The 18,048-nt window shown below is 52.4% G+C and overlaps 1 protein-coding gene across 3 annotated transcripts in view; it reads left to right on the top strand.

Annotated features, from left to right (window-relative positions):
- The window catches only part of SLC28A1 (solute carrier family 28 member 1), a 233,135-nt gene that overhangs the window by 177,155 nt on the left and 37,932 nt on the right, over positions 1–18,048 (top strand). For all 3 annotated transcript variants that reach the window (XM_053888645.1, XM_053888646.1, XM_053888644.1), the window contains exons 2-5: positions 7,185–7,296; positions 8,167–8,255; positions 9,437–9,528; positions 13,206–13,389. In XM_053888645.1, the coding sequence (XP_053744620.1) occupies positions 7,201–7,296; positions 8,167–8,255; positions 9,437–9,528; positions 13,206–13,389 (461 nt within the window). In that variant the 5' untranslated portion in view covers positions 7,185–7,200. The remainder of the gene's footprint in view (positions 1–7,184; positions 7,297–8,166; positions 8,256–9,436; positions 9,529–13,205; positions 13,390–18,048) is intronic.

Raw genomic sequence — 18,048 nt, 5'->3', positions numbered from 1 at the left:
CGTACCACACACTCAGCCTCAGGAGACGCCACCCATGCAGACGAAGGACACTCCTGGCCTTTGCCACGCATGCCCAGATGTTAGAGTCACAACAGGAGATGAGTGTCTGTGTTCCTGGCCCGAGGCAGCGGTCTAGTCAACTCCTCTGGCCACCGGCTGTTTAATGACTTGAACAGAACATCGGGGTCCAGTATGGGATGGATCCCTGAAGATTCAACTGGCTATCCTTTCTGACCAGGTTAAACACCCTGGTTTCACACTAAACCTCTTTGGTCCCACCAACCCCGCCCCGCTGCCATGAGAACTCTCATTGCGACAAGGCTGTGGACAAACCCAGGGTCCTGAGACCCCCCCCCCCCCGAGGGAGGCAGAGTACCTATGGAAAGGAGACTCCGTTTTGGCATGGGCCCGTGCCTGGGGCATTCCACAGCGGCCAGCACCCTGCTTCCAGCAGCCTGGGCGTGAGGGGTGCCACAGAGCCAATCGTGTCTCATCTGCAGTGGATGTTTCTGGGGCCCTGCCCAGGCCCCCTTTTCTGTGGGGACCCATCTCCCAGGGGCTGTGGGTTAGTTAGCTCACCACTACCCCGTGTCCGAAGAAGTGCTCTGAGTCGAAAGGAAGTCGCCTCAGCTGGGAGGCAAAATCTCTCCTAATCCCTTCCCTGTCCTTGGTCCGTGACTGACTGGCCTGGCCAGGCCTGGCCTCAAGATGTGACTAACCTATGGGCAAGTTCGTGTTCCAGAGTTTTGCTGTGGGATCAAACTAAAGCCAGACTCTAGTCAAGACCACGCTCTTTGCTTTTTCACCCCTGCCTGATTCTGTATCCCTTCCTCCCTCCCCTCTGCCAAGACCACCCTTCCCCCTCATAACTCCCTCGGACGAGAATCCCCATCTCAAACTAAGGAATGTACCGAAGACATTCAGGTGTCCCGCTGCATAGACTCTGATCCATCCCGTTGGCCAAGCAGTCGGTGAGGTGGAGACACCGGGCGGGCACCTTGAGGGCCGGCTCAGAGCTCCCAAATGCGAACACGTAGCACAGCGGCCCCCAGTTCTACCTCGGGCTATTCAGCTTCTCGATGGTTGTTCCATTTATGGTGCTGGCTCCCTCCTCACACACCCCATGGAGGACAGGGAGGGGGCAACGGCGACCAGTATCTCGCTGGGTTATTGTAAGGGTTAACGGAGACAGTGCAGGTAGCACTCTTAGCACAGGCTGGCACATGCCACGCTCCCGGACGTGAAGCCCTCAGCCGGTGCCATTGTCGTCACCATCTCTCGGAATTATAGGATCTGTCCCTGGGTCCGCTCGCTCGCTGCTCTTCTCCTCCGAGGTGGGAGACCCTGGTGTTTCTCCCTTCCCTCGAGGTGGGGTGGCTGACAAAATCCCCACCCTTACGACCATCTTTCCAACTCTCCTGTGGGAGACAGTCAAGCACCGCCTCCCGGCCCACAAGCTGGCCGATGTTTAGCCCCTGGGGTGGGTCAGGCCCTCCACAAAACCGCACGGTCACCGAGTGAAGCGAATTGGATGCAGCCTTTGGAAAAATGAAACTTGCTCCTGCGGGCACAGTGAGATGGAAAGGAAATGTTTCCGAGTGAGTCGTGGTGTATAAAATCGGTAGGTCCACCCGGGAAGAACGGTCGGTGGCAGTCAGGGGAGAGTCAGAGACGAGGCTACGCCTTTCATTCTCAGGCACGGCGCTATCGGTGGATTTCCATCCAGGTGGAGGGAGGCAAGATATGCCTGGAAAGTTTCAATGCCTAGACGTGACGCTCAGCGGCGTTCGTTTATGTTCTTCCTAACAACTGCGTATCATTTGTGATGCCCCCCCTTGTCCGTACCTTTCCTACAGACGCGACTGTTCTGTGGGAGACTCGCTGTGTTGGCTGCTCCCACGAGGCATAAGGTCTTCTTCATGGAAACTTCTGTAGAAATATCAGGCTCTGCTCTAAGGCTCGGTGTGTGCCACACCAGGCCGCCTCTCTGACAGAGGGAGAGGTTAGAACAACGAAGGACTTCTTTTTGCCTACGTCATTAACCAGCTTCTCAACTGTGATTGGCGTCGGCCCTGGGCCCGCAAGGGAACGGAGACCCCAATTAATAGGTCCCCACAGCCCCTGCCAACGGCTGGTGGAAGACGGGACACCTCAGAGGAAGGATATCGCCTTTGGTATCAAACCCGCCAAAGCCAGGGGCATCATCCTTGAACCCAACAGGATGACGTGAATTGACACCTAGCTTGGTGTGTAGAACACCTTAACGCGGGTCAAACTGAAAAGGAAACGTTTCAACGTCTCATTATATAAGAAGCTGATATGAGATGGAAAGGCAAGAGAGGTAGAAGGTAAAATGAGGGGAACAGACTTCGCAAAGCAGCAACCGGTGAAATATTCGGAGAGAGTGATTGCTCAATCATTTAGGGAAAGCTCCCCCTGCCTGTGGCCTTGGCCCCGCCTGGGTGTGGGACCAGGCGTCCATACTTGACCAGCACCCCCCCTTTTTTTTTTTTTAACATTTATTTATTTTTGAGACAGAGAGAGACAGAGCATGAACGGGGGAGGGTCAGAGAGAGAGGGAGACACAGAATCTGAAACAGGTTCCAGGCTCTGAGCCATCAGCACAGAGCCCGATGCGGGGCTCGAACTCACAGACCATGAGATCATGACCTGAGCCGAAGTCGGACGCTCAACCGACTGAGCCACCCAGGCCCCCCGACCAGCCCTTTATTGTTGCTGAGGTAGACGAGCCCCAGGGCCAACCTTTCACTTTCCACTGGGTCGTGGCCATACGTGTCCGTCTGTTCCCGATGAATGGCAAAGAGCGAGGGGTGGACTCTTATCAGGGGGCACGTGGAGAGTCACGCCAAGCCGGCCTGGGTGGTGGGACTCGGGGTTTTGGTCTTTCCGGCGTTGGATTCCTTCCTTCCCTGGGAAGCGCCTGGACTTGCTACACAGGTTTTAGGAAGAACACCGTGATCCAAGTCTTGGGAGAGTCCATTCCCCCTATTTAGAAAATGTTACACTAGAGGATGGAAAAGCCCAGAGTCTTTCTTCAGCCTTTGTATTTTGCTCTACGTCATCAGAATTTATCTACGCTTTCTCGTTTCGAATATTTCTACCATGACCGTAGGAGGCGCCTCTTTTTTTAATGCCCCGAGTAAGAAAGCAGACTTCACATCAGATCGTCAGATGCCCCTTCTGCCGACCGACCGGCGTTTAAGAAACAGAAGCAGGTTTAGGAGGGAAGAACGAGGCTCCTGTTTGTGGAATCTGACAGCGAGAGCCTCGCTTTCCGTCTCCTGCTCGGACACGGGAATCCACGCCACGGAAGAGCCTCGTCGGCGAAAAGCTGAGAATGTGTGTGGGCAAAATTGTGGGAGGAAAATAGATGGTTGAACACCCTTTCTGATAATACCTGCCGCTGGCAGCGCCCAGTGGTTCGCTCACCACCTGTACAAGCGTCTTCTTTCTTCCGTCAGAGCCCGGCAAGGAGAAGGGATTCTCTTCCCTCCCGCCAAGAACTCCCCTGAGACCGGAAGTGGCCCCAGAGACCTGAAGCCAGAAACAGGTGCGTGGTTCCCCTGAGGAACGGGACGGGGGTAGCCTCCGTCGAGGAGGGGAGGGGTAGCCTCCACGTATAAATCCTTCTAAGTGCTATTTTGTTTTGAAGGGAAGGGAAATGATAGATATAGATATAGATATAGATATAGATATAGATATAGATATAGATATGGATATGGATATGGATATGGATATGGATATAGATATGGATATAGATATAGTTAGAGACATAAACATAGATATAGATACAGTTATAGATATAGATATAGTTGTAGATATAGATATATTTATAGACATAGATATATAGTTATAGATATAGATATAGATATAGTTATAGATGCAGACAGTTATATAGATATAGACATAGACATATAGACATAAGATATAGATTGATATGGTCCTTGCCTCTGCCCTGGGCCCAGCACACCCCTCCCAAACCCCCTGCTCAGTCTTGGACCTCCCCCTGCTCCCCACGTGGGTGGGACAGGCCTCAGAGACCATCTCCTCAGGGAACGGACCACAGAGTCTCGGGTGACAACTGAGCTCACACAGCCAGGACCCCCGAGGTCCCCCAGCTCCGGGCCTTTCCCTGGGGGGCTCGTCCTCACCCACCCAGCCTCCCAACCACCAGCCTGTGGCTCTCAACCAAACTCCACCTAAAAAAGCATTTGGCTCCTGGGGTCCAGGAGCACTTGAGGGGATCCGGGGCCACTCCGAGGGGAGGAGCAGGGGAGGAACACAGGCTTTCCCGGCCTGGAGGAGGAGAGCGGTATGAAGACATCCCTGAGTCGGAACTCGTGACAGCGGTAACGCCTGCCAGCCCGATGGTGCCCGGCTCTCTGTCGAACGCCTTACCTGCGTTAGCTCCTTTAATCCCCATAAATATTTATTTACGAGGTAGGCACTGTTACCCCCACCCCCACCCGGTTAACTTGAAGGAAACAAGTCAACTTTCAGAGTCAGAACTAAATTCAGACCTTTAGGCGCTAGCTCAGGGTTCAAACAGTGACACACAGCCTATTAAACCCGTGGTTTAGATCAGGGCCCACAAGACCGTCAAGGGTTTAAGGTGAACACAGCGAATGTTTTGAAACACGCCTGGCTGCCACTGGATGTGTTATGCCCCCTGGCCTCCCTCTGGGCTCCAGGAGAAACTGAGGGAGGAGGGGAGATGGGAGGAGGGAAGAGGAAGGGGCAGGCAGTGGGGAGGGGGAGGGGAGAGAGGGAGGGGAGGTGGAGGAGGCCTCACTGGGGCCCGACGGGTCCTCTGCCAGGGCGGCTCCAAGCCCATCCCTGTAGGGGCCGCACGCGGAGGCCGGGGTCCTTTCAGGATAAAACAGGTGACACCGTGGACATTGAGTTTACAGTCAAGGCAGCACAGGGGTCCCCGACGGCGTGAGTGAGGCAGGGTGTGGATCTCTGCCCCAAATTGCAAAAGCAAAGCTGGTGTAGGGTGAGCCCCTTCATAAAAGGAATCACATAAAGGCAAGGTCTTGGGGCACCTGGGTGGCTCGGTTGGTTGAGCGTCCAACTTCGGCTCAGGTCACGATCTCGCGGTCTGTGGGTTCGAGGCCCGTGTCGGGTTCTGTGCCGACAGCTCAGAGCCTGGACCCTGCTTTGGATTCTGGGTCTCCCTCTCTCTCTGCAACCCCCCCGCCCTCGCAACTCAAAAATGAATAAACATTTAAAAAAAGCCAAAGTCTGGAGAACAATTCCACAAAGTCAGTGGTGGTTGTCTCCGGGGGGCTCAGCTTAGAGGGGTTTTTAACTCGCTGTGTTCTATTTGTATAATGTTTAAATGTTTCATGAAGCATATGTAATGCTTTGGTATTCTGACAGACAAAAAAATAATGTTTTTAAAGAGAAGGGAAACCCCACACCCTCTATCCATCATCCTCTCCAAACTTCCAGAACAACCAGTGTGTGTAGGTAACCCCACAGCCTGTGTTACCAGGAAATGTTTATGCATCATACGGGGTCCTGTCCTGAGGGCACATTATTAATTATTAAAGAGATGTTGTCCACCCTGTCAGAGTAGTTTAATGTTTAGTTGGAGGACTGAAACGCGAAAGTGTTTGTCCCTTGACTCTGCACACCGATGCTCAGGTGTGGGTTCAAAAAAAGAAGAGACTGACTGGAATTTAAATAAAAACTTGACAAAAGAAAAAAATAAAAGGTAAATTACTTATCTGTTAAAAGAAAGAGGAAGAAGCAACAAAGGGACAAACTGCGGTTTTGCTCTGTTGTCCTGACTACTGAGGCTCAGGCGTGAAACACCTTGGCCACGTGTGACAGCTGTACTGGTTTCCTTAACCTTCGAATTCGGGAAGAGACGTTGCTGTAATAACTCCTGATTCCGTGAGGGAAGAAGACCGGTAAGATGCAAATCGAAAGCTAATGTGCAGGATCCTAGAGACTGGGTAACCTTGATGGCAGGTGGAAAGGGAGGGCACAGGAGGGGACGGGGAGGGGGTGAGAATACTAAAGGCAGGCTTCCTGGAAGGGGTGAGCTCATCTAGGAGCAGGGGAGAGTGGAGACAAGGGCATCTTGGACAAGGAAGGCCGATTAAGTTAGAAGGCAGGAGCCTTCTTCCCTGAGAGGGGCTGGGGTCCCTGTCCCGGCCGTGGCCCTCTGGCAAGGGTGCCGGACACAGCTGCGTGGGAGGCCCAACCTATCCCAACTTGGACTCTGCCCAGGAATTTGCACTGAAAGGAGAAGACTGGCCAAAGTGCACGCGGGTTGAATTCATTTTGTCCCTGTGGAAATACGGGCTTCTGCCCACCCTCGAGAGCGACTTGTTGACCACAAATATGCGAGTAGGAAGGGGGTCCTGCCTCTCTCCGTGCAGCCGCGTGTCTGTGGATGTGTGTGCACAGGTAGTGGGTGTTCCCGGCCTCCTCCCCTGTGTGTGTTTCCACCTGTCTCCTCGCTCGCGTGTGCACACGTGTGTATGTGCCTCTGAACGCGTGAGCTTAATCAGGCCGGGGTTTGGAAAGCACCCCCCTAGGGTGCTCCACGGGGAAAGAAACAGGAAACAGGAGTGGGGAGGGATGGGGTTCTTATTCAGAGGACTTAGGCCTATGGACTTCAGCAAAAGAAAAAAAAAAGGACTATATTGGCTCTTAGAATTGAAAACTCCAGTGGCAGGACTGGTTTTAGGTCCAGGTGGATCCAGGGACTAGAAGAGTCTTCAGGAGATTAGTTTCCCATCTTTTGGAGGTGGGAAAGTATAATGCCATGAAAATATCACTCAATGGCACTGGCTTTCATTTGCTGTAGGAGTGACAAAAGCTAGGGCCCCTTTTCAGGAAAACTCCGGTACCAGGTATCTACATGTGTGGTATGTAGTTCCTTCCTTGCCTTCCCTGCGAGGCGGACAGTATTTGCCCTGTGCCTGCCTGGGCCTCCCAGATTTACCAGGCCGTGCACCGGTGAGTGCAGGAAGGGGCGCCTTGCTCTGAGGCAGCCAAGTTCAAGGAGGGTTGAGCTCCGGGATGAGAAAAGCTGTGCCAGGCTCCCCCTTCCGGCCCTCTCCCATCCTCCCCCCTTCTCCAGGCGCCTCTCCTGGGTCCTGTGCCGCCTTTTGCTTTCAGCTGTGGGCCCTGATTTTGTCTTTCAGCCGCAAGGTCCGGCACATGGAGGGCAACAGCCCGAAAGGAAGAGAGTTCATCTCTCTCACACCTGTAGCCAATGGTCTGGAGAACATGGGGGCCGAGCTCTTGGAAAGTCTGGTCTGTCCCCTTCCCCATCCTCATTTTGGCCCCCTGGTGGGAGGGCCCTTTGTTCGCCTCCTTCCTTCACCCCCTCTACCTCTTTGCTTGAAAAATTAGGGACCCCCCCCAAACGTGTTGGCCTCCTCAACACAGAGCAGCCCCTTTATTTGGCTCAGCAACCATTTGCTGTGCACCTGTGATGTGCCGGGATAGCCCGCACTAGTCTGAAGGGTCAGGGAAAAAGGCTCAACCCGGAAGTGACGTTTGAGCTGCGACTTAAAAAATAAGAAGGAGGAACCACATGACTGGAGGAGGGGAGGGATGGATCTCTGGCGAGGTCTCAGCCTTCAAGGAGCTGGCGTTCTTGTCCTTGCTCTGGACCGGCTCAAGGAGAGGCCCTCCACCCAGAACTCTGGAGCCTAATGTGACCCCCTTTTCCCTCCCAGCCTCCCCCGACAAAGCCCCTGCCCCTTCACCACGCTGCACAGCCCCAGGGTGCGCCTTTCACTCTGTGATTTGCAAGAATAACCCCCTGCCCACCCAAACACGACTGCATAGACAAATGGAGGGCAAATGCAACGAGGTGGTCCCGCCTGGGCCTTCTCCAACCAGCCACAGCTGAGGCTCCAGCGTCCCTTCCCAATGCAGGCCAGGAGGACCCCGAGGGCAGGGCGTATCCAGCACTGAGTCCAGCACACTGTGGGTGCTCGGTGTGTGGTTTGCGGAACTTAACTAAGTCGCCCTCTAATTATTTCCTGGGCAACAGCCCCGCCCTCCCACCCCCGCCCACTCCCGAGATGCCCGTGGGCACACTGGCGGCAGCCAGGGTCTCCCTCCGCTCTCACTCGGGGCCGCAGGCACCCTCTGATCACTCTCTGGTCGCTCTAGGAGGAAGGCCGGACCCCTGGCAACGACTCAAGCCGTGCGGAGGGTGGGGACATCTGGACCGAGGCCAGCCCGGAGCCCCTGTCAGGATGGTGGGTGCTCTCCAGGAGGGACGTGCGTTGGCCCGGGGAGGAGGCCACCGTGGGGAGCAGGGACAGGGAAGCTGGGCCCCTGGCAACAGAGAAGGGGCTCCCGGAACCTTGGTCGAAGAAAGGAACAAACGTGTTAGCCGACAAGGGAGCTCTGCTGGCCTCTGCCTCGGGGTGAGCCGGGCCAGGGGCGCCCAGCCTGCTCTGAAGCAGCCAGAAGGCAACCGCGTCAGGAGCCCCAATGTGTACAGGGGGCCTGTTCTGACTAAAGCTGGATGGAGGGGGTCCTGAACCAGCCTGACCCCCCTCTCCACCTCCCCATCTGCCTTCTACCCCAGTCAGTCCCTGGGGCACCTCAGGGATCCTCGAGGCTTAGTTTGAAAACTCCTAGAGCGGTCCAGTCCCCTTGTTTCCCACGGGGAGGCTGGTGACCCAGAGCTGATGCCCAGGCTCACTGGGGGTCCCCGCTGGCCAGATCCTGAGCCGAGGGCGGCAAGGAGAGGAGGGGTGGTGGAGGGGAGGGAGTCCATCTGTCTCTCTGGATGGGAGATTGGGGAAGAGCCTCCCTTAGGGGGGCAGGTGTTGGGGCCAGAGAGGGGGAGAGGCATTCCTTGAAACAGAAGCTCCTACAAGTGTGGCCTGTGGGTCCTCAGAGGCCAAGTGCCAACCTTTTCTCCAGGGATAGACAAGCGACCAAAAGACCAGGCAAGAATGGCATTGGCACCAGCGGGAAGGTGGGGGGCAGGTGGTGACCGCCGGGCAGGGGGTGGGCTGTGTACACGCTCTCCTGCAGGGGGAGCTGCTGACTCGGAGGGTAAGTCTCCGGGTCCCCGGGGAACAAGGCAGAGCTAGGAGCTCTCCGCCCGGCCCCACAGACAGGGGGGACACGGGGACAGGGGAGGGAGGCAGCCATCATGGTTCGTGCATTTCTGCATTTGGTTGGGTTCTTACTCATCATCTCAGTTAAGTCCTTCCCAAGCCCAAGGGCAGAATGGACTCAAGGGCAGTGGTGATGCTGGAAGGCGGGGTGGCCTGAGCCGACCCTTAGTTTGTTCTGGGCTGGGGTTGCCCTAGTCCTGTGATGCCGAGGTCAGTGCCCTGGGGGGGGGGGTACCCGAGTAGCTTCTACCTGGAGCTGTTGACGGTGGGAGTTGACCCGCGGACCCCACTGGCGCTCTCCCCAGGAGGAGCCTGCAGCCTGCTCTGAGGGCCAGACGCTTCTGCCGGGAGCACACACGGCTGTTTCGATGGATCTGCACGGGCCTGCTCTGTACTGGTGAGCCTGGGGCCCAGCCCCCCTGGGAGACCGCCGTTCCCACCCCAGCTACCACCACCCGGGTTTCAGCCACCTCAGCCCCGGCCATCCATGTCCCAGGGCATTCACTTATCCAATAATCCAACAATCATCTCAGAGCCAGCTCCACGGAGGAAGCTGGGACATCAGAGTAAAGTCAGACCGGATCTTCTTCCCAAAGCAGTCTCTGATCAGTAAGGGAGAGGGGAACGGTATTTTCACGTAAGGCAGTGAGCCATCTGGGAACACCAAGGAGGGATGGAAGTGATCAGGGAGGACTTCCAGGAGGAGGTGACATTCAGGCCTCGCAGGTCGAGCAGGAGGTAGCCAGCTGGATCCGAAGGACAGGACGGAGTGAGAAGGCACTTGCAGGTAGGAACCACGGGAACAAAGGTGAAACGCGGCATGGTGTGGGCAGGCAGCTCAGGGACTTGAATTTTGCCCTCAAAGCCAGAGAGAGCCATTGAAGGAATTAACAGGCAAGCCTCGAGGCCAGATTCGCACTGTGGGAGCCTAGAAGAGGCAGGCAGGGTGGCAGTACATGTGTGAGAAGACGAAGCGTAGGGGACGGACAGGGGCGGCTTGGAGTGACCCTCGGGAAGCATCACCAACACTCGAAGCCGACCGAGTGCGCAGGATGAAGGACACCCTGGAATCTGGGGTGCCGCGGGGCTCTGTTCAGGCGACGGGGTGCATGATGGTGCCTCCGTGGCTAGGGAGCGCGGGAGGAGGAAGGCTTGGAGGGGAGAGGGATGGCCAGTTGTCCGGGACGGGATGCTGGAGGTACGTCTGCCAGGCCATCGAGAAGGACAGGGGCCTCTCCAGGGACGCCTGGAGAATGAATCGAGAAGTAGGTCAGTGACAGCATCCTGGGACCAGCCACACCAAGGGAGCTGGCAGAGGAAGGGGCAGAGAGAGAGCCCGAGGGGGCATGGAGATGGGGGGGGGAGGGGCGGAGACCAGGGAGCACCAGTTCAAGGAGGAGGGAGAGGTGAACAGCAGCATCTCTGTGGTAAGGGGAGCAGCGGAACAGGGACTGAGCGGCGTCCCGGGGGATTTAGAGCCAAGGAAGTCACTAGTAACTTAGGGCACGGGTGAAAAGCTGGATTGGAATGGATGGGAGGAGAGGCAGTGTAGACGGCAAGTGGAGACAGCTCTTTGGAAGGATTTTTTATGAGCACAGGTGGGAATATTAACAAGGAGGGTGTGACAGTGTCGAGGAAGGGGTGTGTTTGTGACAGGAGACACTTGGACTGTGTTTGTGAGTGGGGTGGGGAGGTGGTAGAGAGAGGAGGGGAAGGACATGGGGACAGATGGCAGGTGCAGGGGGGGACCCCTAAGCCCAGGGAAGGAGGGTCACCACAGGTCCTCCTGCAGGCGGGACATGGAGGGGGGTGTAGCTGTGGATGCAGAAGCCCCCCCCCCCCTCCAGGGGGCCAGGCGGGAGAGGACACCCAGAGCCATGACGGCAATGGCCCCGGTCTTCATGTTCGAAAGCGAAAGCAGGGCTGAAGGCTGAGATGGGCTGGCTCATGGTCCCTGCAGCTTCCTTCTAGAGATGTCTGAGACAGTGAAGTCTTCCTCTGGCTGGACCTGAGCCTGGGCCTTCTCTGTTCCCCTCGCTTCCACACTCACTCAGACCCACATTGGTTTCGTTTGTAGAAATGACTGAACTCCTCCTAGGAGATGATGAAAATCACTTATCTCATCCTGTCTCTGCCTTTGTGGTGGCTGTCAGTCGGTCATTTATCCTTTACAATGGCCACTCTCCATTTCCTCCATGTTTGCATGGTTTTGATTTCCTGCGGCTCTTTGATAATATTATTGTATCATGTCTTCGGTGGGGCCCTTCACGCACCTTCTGAGAGTAGGTACGGTAGAGAAAGGGAGCCCGCGTTCTCAGGGCTCTGGGTCTGGGCCACAGCAATGGTGTCCTCATGTTAGGTGGGCTTTCTCCATAGGTGCCCAGACAGCCCTGGCCGCTGGCCGCCACGGAGGGCCTTGGTGTTCCCAGTCTCGGAAGAATGGTGTGTCTCTCGCCCACATTTCTGGCCAAGTCGCCAGAGGTGCCTGGCCTGGCGGGGGTCCTGTGCCCGTTCTGGTCTCCCACTGCTAATGTAGCCCAGACTCCCCTGGAAAACATGGGCTTAGAGTGGGGACGTGCCCAAAAGGAACAGACAAGTCCTGTCACCAGAGGGGTGAACAGATCCTAGAAGAATACAAACAACTCCTAAGACGCGTTTCTCCATGCCCTGTCTGGGGGACTCGTCTACACCGCCTCCTGTCCTGCACAGCGTGCCATTCCCCCGAGTCACAGACCCCAAGACAGACCTGGGTAGGAATTTTAGCCCAGTTTCCTCCCGGTGTGAATCCTCGGGTGCCCCGTCTCTAAATGGGATCAGCGCAGACCCAGCTGTCGGTGGTTATGAGCAGTAGCCCTGGGAGGCCCAGGAAGGGCCGAGTGCGCGCCCCTGGCCCCTGCCTCGGCCTCCCGCGGCCCTATGCCCGCGTCCCTGGCACCCCTGCAGGGCCACACCTGCGTGCCTCTCAGTGGCACCCGTGCAGGTCGGAGGCCCAGCCCACGATCGTCTGTGTGAGAGCAAGGTAGCTTCATCTCTCAGAACTCTGCTCCAATTTTAACATCCCAACCGAGCAATATGAACCTACCTTCCGTCAGTGTGAAATAGCCCTTCCGCCTTTTCCCCAGGAGGCCCCAGTGGGGCTTGTCTGTCCTCAGGTGTGGACGGACCTGCCTACTCCTGCAACTGCTCCCAGGTTCTCCGTCCTTGCAGGTAGCCATGGAGACGTCCCCGTCTCCGGTCTCCATCGGGGGCCTCTCCTGGACTCCTCTCCCCTCTCTGCTTCCGGGCTACTCAGAGATGACTCCTGCGGCCTTGGCACCTGCCTTGGGGTGCAGAACCTCAGAAGCTTTCTATGATCTGCCTGCCCACACACTGCCCGGGTGCCCCCTCTTTGGAATCTTGCGGCCTCCCCTGGGGCAGGGCTCCTCTGTCCCCAGGCCGGATCCCTTCCCCCTGGGTCCACCAGCGTCCTCCAGCTGGTCCGTCCCCGAAACGTCTGTCTTCCAGCCAGTGTCTTCTAACCAGTCTGGCGGCAGGGTGGGCAGCGTAGGACCTACACTTACGCATGAGGTTGCAGCTCGCATGTTTTGCCCGGTGGAAAATCTCTAAGTCCTTTCCATTCTTCAAGGGCCCTGGCTTCTGAAATTCATGAGCCGGGGAGAGACTTTCCCCCTCTGCTCTCCACGATCATATCCCCTTCTTGAAGGAGAGCACACCCTGGCTTAACTGCACAAGAGGCGAGGAACAGGCAGGGAAAAGGCGAGTCTAGGAAGAAAATGGCCCGTATTTTCAGAGCAGGATGCTGGACACACGAGCAAACTCCTTCCTGGAGTGACTGATGTGCCCATCTCTGCCCGCCATGGAACGGAGTGTAGTCTGGGACGCAGCAGGCCCTCCGCAGGTGCTCAGAGACGCACGTTGTCTCGCGCCCACCCTAACCCTAACCCTAACCTAACTCAGAGAGGTGGGGCCACTCCCCTGCCCTCTGTGCCCTGTGTGGCGCAAGGTGGAGCTGGAGGGCACGGCGGCAGGCCCTCGTCATCGTCAGTGACCTCTCTCTGTTTCACTCCCACCCAGCGTTCGCTGCCTTCCTGCTGGTCGCCGGCCTCCTGGATTTCCAGAGGGCCCTGGCGCTGTTCGTCCTCACCGGTGTGGTCCTCGCCTTCCTGGCCCACAGCCTGCTGAAGAGGCTGCTGGGGCCCAAACTGCTGAGGTGTTTCAAGCCTCTGGGGCATTGCCGCCTGAACGTCTGGTTTGAGAGGTGAGTGAGCTCATGGCCGCCGGCTGACGCCTCTGAGTCAGCTCTGGCTCGGCACCAGGCCTGGGTGAGCAGGGCCTCAGTCCTGATCTCCCCCAGACAGTTCCTGGGCAATGGGGGACGTTCCACCCGGGGGGGGGCCCGGGCAGGCGTGGCTGGGTGGCTTCAACGGCCGCAGCCCTCTCTGTGATGGTTTGCCATTTCCGCCTGGTTCTCTGTCCAGTTACGACAGGTGACTGAGACCAGGAACTGAGAACAGGACTTGACAGTTTCCTAAATTCGGGGATTCCAGCCCATCCAGAGAGGCAGGGCCTCTATCAGATCCTTTGGGCATGTGTGAGACAGCTGCTGGGGCCACGCCTGGGGTCAGACTCAGCAGGCAGGATTGGGGGCCGGGTGGCAGTGAATTTAGTCAGCCCCCAGAGGGTTCTCCTGTAGCCAGCCATGTTCCCAGACAGTTTGGGATCTCCTCGTTTTCAAACTGGGCTCCTTAGGGTTCTGGAGACCTTGGAGGTGCCGTAGGGCAGGAGGGAGAAATTGGAGATGGAAATATCAGACCTCCCTCCCCAAATGCCCATTTCAACCAGGAAACTCTATTTTACCTGTTTTATAAACTAAGGTTTGGGGGGGCGGGGGGGAAGCTGGAAAAAATGTTTCTATGGCTTAAAAAAAATCTGAAGACCCCCCCCAATCTATATCAGGACTCCGTTTTTTTGATAAAGAAACTGGTATTCAAAGATCTCCAGTGACTAAGCTATGGAGGTACCACAGACTAACGATTTGAGCCAGCCTATGGATGAACACATGTTTTCATTTTATTTATCAATAAATATATAATAATAAATAATCATTATTCTTTATAATAGTATCACTTTAAATAAATTAAATAAAATTTAAAGATGAATAAATTAAATAAAATGTGAGTAAAATTTTTAAAATGTATCATTGGGGTACCTGGGTGGCTCAGTTGGTTGAGTGTCCAAGTTCAGCTCAGGTCATGATCTCACGCTTTGTGAGTTTGAGCCGTTCATTGGGCTCTCTGCTGTCTGCACAGAGCCTGCTTCAGATCCTCTGCCCCTTCCCGTGTTATAGTCTGTCAAAAATAAATAAATCTTAAAAAAAAAAAATAAAAAATTTATCCTTTTTAATAATTAAATTTGTAAATAGATCAATAAAAGGATTTATTTTTACAATCATCTATTTGTGACAAATCATTGATACTGGTTTTCCTTTTGAAGTATTGATATAAAATTTCCTTTAGGGGTACCTGGCTGGCTCTGTCAGTAGAGCGTGCTACTTGGGGTTGTGAGTTCAAGCCCCATGTTGGGTATAGAGATTACTTAAAAATAAATAAGTAAGTAAATAAATAAATATTTTAAAATACACAGTCTTATTAATAATTAATTAGATTAATTAGACTTCATGAAAAGTAAAAACTTGGATTCAAAGGACACCATCAAGGAAGTAAAAAGACAACCCACAGTACAGAGGAAAATATTTGCAAATTATGTATCTGATAAGGGATGTGTGTCTAGAATTACGACCCAACAATAAAAAGGCAAATAACCCAATTGAAGTCTGGGAAAAAGACTTGAATGGAGATTTCTCCAAAGATATACAAATAGCCAGTAAATACATGAAAACATGCTCCACATCATTAGCCGTCATAAAAATGCAAATAAAAACCACAATGAGATATCACTTCACATTTCCTGGGATGATAACAAAAAAGACAGATAATAACAAGCGTTGGTCCAGATGTTGAAGCCTTGGAACCCTCATCCACTGCTGATAGAAATGTGAAATACTGTTGCTGCGTTAGAAATTAATTAGTTCCTCAAAATACTATACATTCAGTTATCGTGTGGGAACTGGAGTTGGCATCCACAGCAGTTCCACTCCTAGGTATATACCTAAGAGAAATGAAAACGTATGTCTGTACAAAAACTTGTACACAAATGTTCGTGGCGACATTATTTATTTCTCTATTTTTATTTTTATTTTATTTTGGAGGCGAGAGGAAGAGAGAGCGCAAGCAGGGGAGAGGGGGGAGGTGGGGAGAGAGAATCTTAGGCATGGAGCCTGACATGGGGCTCAATCCCATGACCCTGGGATCATGACCTGAGCCAGAATCTGGAGTTGGATGCTCAACCGACTGAGCCACCCAGGCGGCCCGTAACATTATTTATAATAGCCAAAAGGTGGAAACGACCCAAGTGTCCATCAACAGATAAGTGGGTAAGTCAAATATGTGTATCCATATAATGGAATATTATTTGGCACAGAAAGGAAACCTACATGCTACAATAATGATGAAGCTTGAAAATATTATCCTAAGTGAAAGAAACCAGTCCCAAAGGACGACGTATCATAGGATTCCATTTACATGAAATGTCCAAAGTGACAAATCTAAACTTTGACTAAGGTTGGGGGGGATGGATGGAAAGATTGGGGGGTGATGGCTAGAGGTGCTAGGTTATTCTCTGGGATGATGAAAATATTCTAAAGTTGATGGTTATAATGGTCATACAACTCTGTGAATATACTGAGGGCCATTAAACTGTGTACTTTAAATGGGCAAATTGTGTGATATGTGAATTTTGTTTCAACTTAAAAAATACATGTATTTGATATTGGCTTCCAGTCAAGATGGAATAACAGAGACCATGTTTATCCTTCCACTTGAAACAACTGAAAACCTGGGACAGGTATATATGAAGCAATAGCTCTTAAGAAACTCAACATCAGGCACCAGAAGACAGTGATCCTGGAGAAGCAGGGAACAGAGGAGATGAGCCCTATGAGTAAGCCCACACCTTACTGCACAGAGAGAGTTTCCAGGCCACAGTGCAGGGAAGGGGAATGAAGGTGGGCCAGCGTATGTTCTGGGTTGAGGATACAGAGCTGGGAATCCAGGGAAGTGAAGGTGGTCAGAGTTGGTAATGCAGAATACCAGTGAAGACAGTGGCACAGAGAGAAAGCTCCAGAAATCTACAGAGGGTCTTCCCTGAGAATTTCTTTGAGTTCCGGTCAGTGAATGCATATGAGAAAACTATCCAAGGCCTGGGAAAGACCCATCCACAAGGATTAGAGGAAGAATGCCTGGAAACCACACAGGGCCAGAAATTGTGTTTATTTTCAACAGTCAGAGTGGAAACTTCATAATTTCACGGGGCATTGTTTACAATACTAAAGATCTTGGGACGGTAGTACAGAAAAATTAACCATAGAATAAACTTTGCTCAGGCTTTCCCTAACAAATCTTAAAAACAAAACTTGAAAGAGTCAAACACAATGTCAGTAAACCATGGCACCACATTAAGTGGAAACATGTAATTGAAGTCTCCAGAGGAGAAAGAGGGAAGAAAAAAAAATACTCGGAGAAATCATGTCCAAAAAATTCCCAATCTGATAAACATTATAAACCCTTAGATCCAAGAAGCTCCACAAATCTTCAGTGCAAGAAACAAGAAATCATAATCAAATTGCTTAACGTCCGACTTCGGCTCAGGTCATGATCTCGCAGTCCGTGAGATTGAGCCCCGCATCAGGCTCTGTGCTGACAGCTCAGAGCCTGGAGTCTGCTTCAGATTCTGTGTCTCCCTCTCTCTCTGCCCCTTCCCTGCTCATGCTCTGTCTCTTTTTCTCTCTCTCTCTCAAAAGTAAATAAACATTAAAAAATTTTTCTCAAATTGCTTAAAGCTGGTGATAAAAGAAGAAATTCTAAAAACAGCTAGAGAAGAAATACGTGCAAAGATGTGGATGGCAGCAGATTCCTTCTCGAAAGCAACACAATGGAATGAAAAAGCAATGGAACAGTCAAGCGACAAATGTGTGTCAATCTAGAATTAGTTACCAGTGAAACATCATTCAAAAAAGGAGAAATGGGACTTTTTTTATACATGTAAAAGCTGAGAGAAGTTTTCAGACATAAAAAAGTAGACCTGCACTACAGGAAATGCTAAAGGAAATTCTTCAAAAAGAAGGAAAACGATATCAGAGGGAAATCGAGATTTACGCAAAAGAGTGAAGAGCCTTGAAATGGCAACTACATAGGTAAAAATAATGGCTATTTTTATTATTATTTAAATCTCTTTCAAAGGCAGTCAACTTATAAACCAAGAATAAGAATAATGTATTGTGGAGTTTATATGATATGTAGAAGTAAACACCAATAGCACAAGGGCTAGGAGGGAAGAAGTGAAATTCTATCGCTGGGCGGTTTTTATACTGCACGTGAAGGAGTGTAATATGACTTAAGGGTAGATTGTGCTAAGTTCAAGATTATCCTATAATGCTAAAGCAACCACTAAAATAACATGACAAGGAGTTATAGCTAACAAGTTAAAAAAGAGAGTGAGAGAGGTAAAAGAGACTCATTTTAAAATAGTCAATCTGCAAGGAGGTAGAAAAGTTGGAAAAGGGGACAAAGAACAGATGGTACAAATAGAAAATAAATAGCAAGATGGTAGATGAAACTTTCCTCCCAAACCAATAATCGCAGTAAATGTACAGGCCAGTATCCCTCATGAATAAGGAGGTAACAAATTATTAACAAAGTTTTGTAAAACCAAGTGTGACAAAATATAAAAGGAATAAGACATGAATGAATGGGGTTTATCCCAGGAATCCAAAGTTGGTTTAACACTAAAAAATTATCAT

This window comes from Panthera pardus, unplaced genomic scaffold, assembly GCF_024362965.1.
Source record: "Panthera pardus isolate Hobbes unplaced genomic scaffold, ASM2436296v1 HiC_scaffold_23, whole genome shotgun sequence".
Lineage (NCBI taxonomy): Eukaryota > Metazoa > Chordata > Mammalia > Carnivora > Felidae > Panthera > Panthera pardus.
The sequence above is the reverse complement of the archived record's forward strand: the minus strand, read 5'-3'. Positions and strand labels throughout refer to the sequence as shown.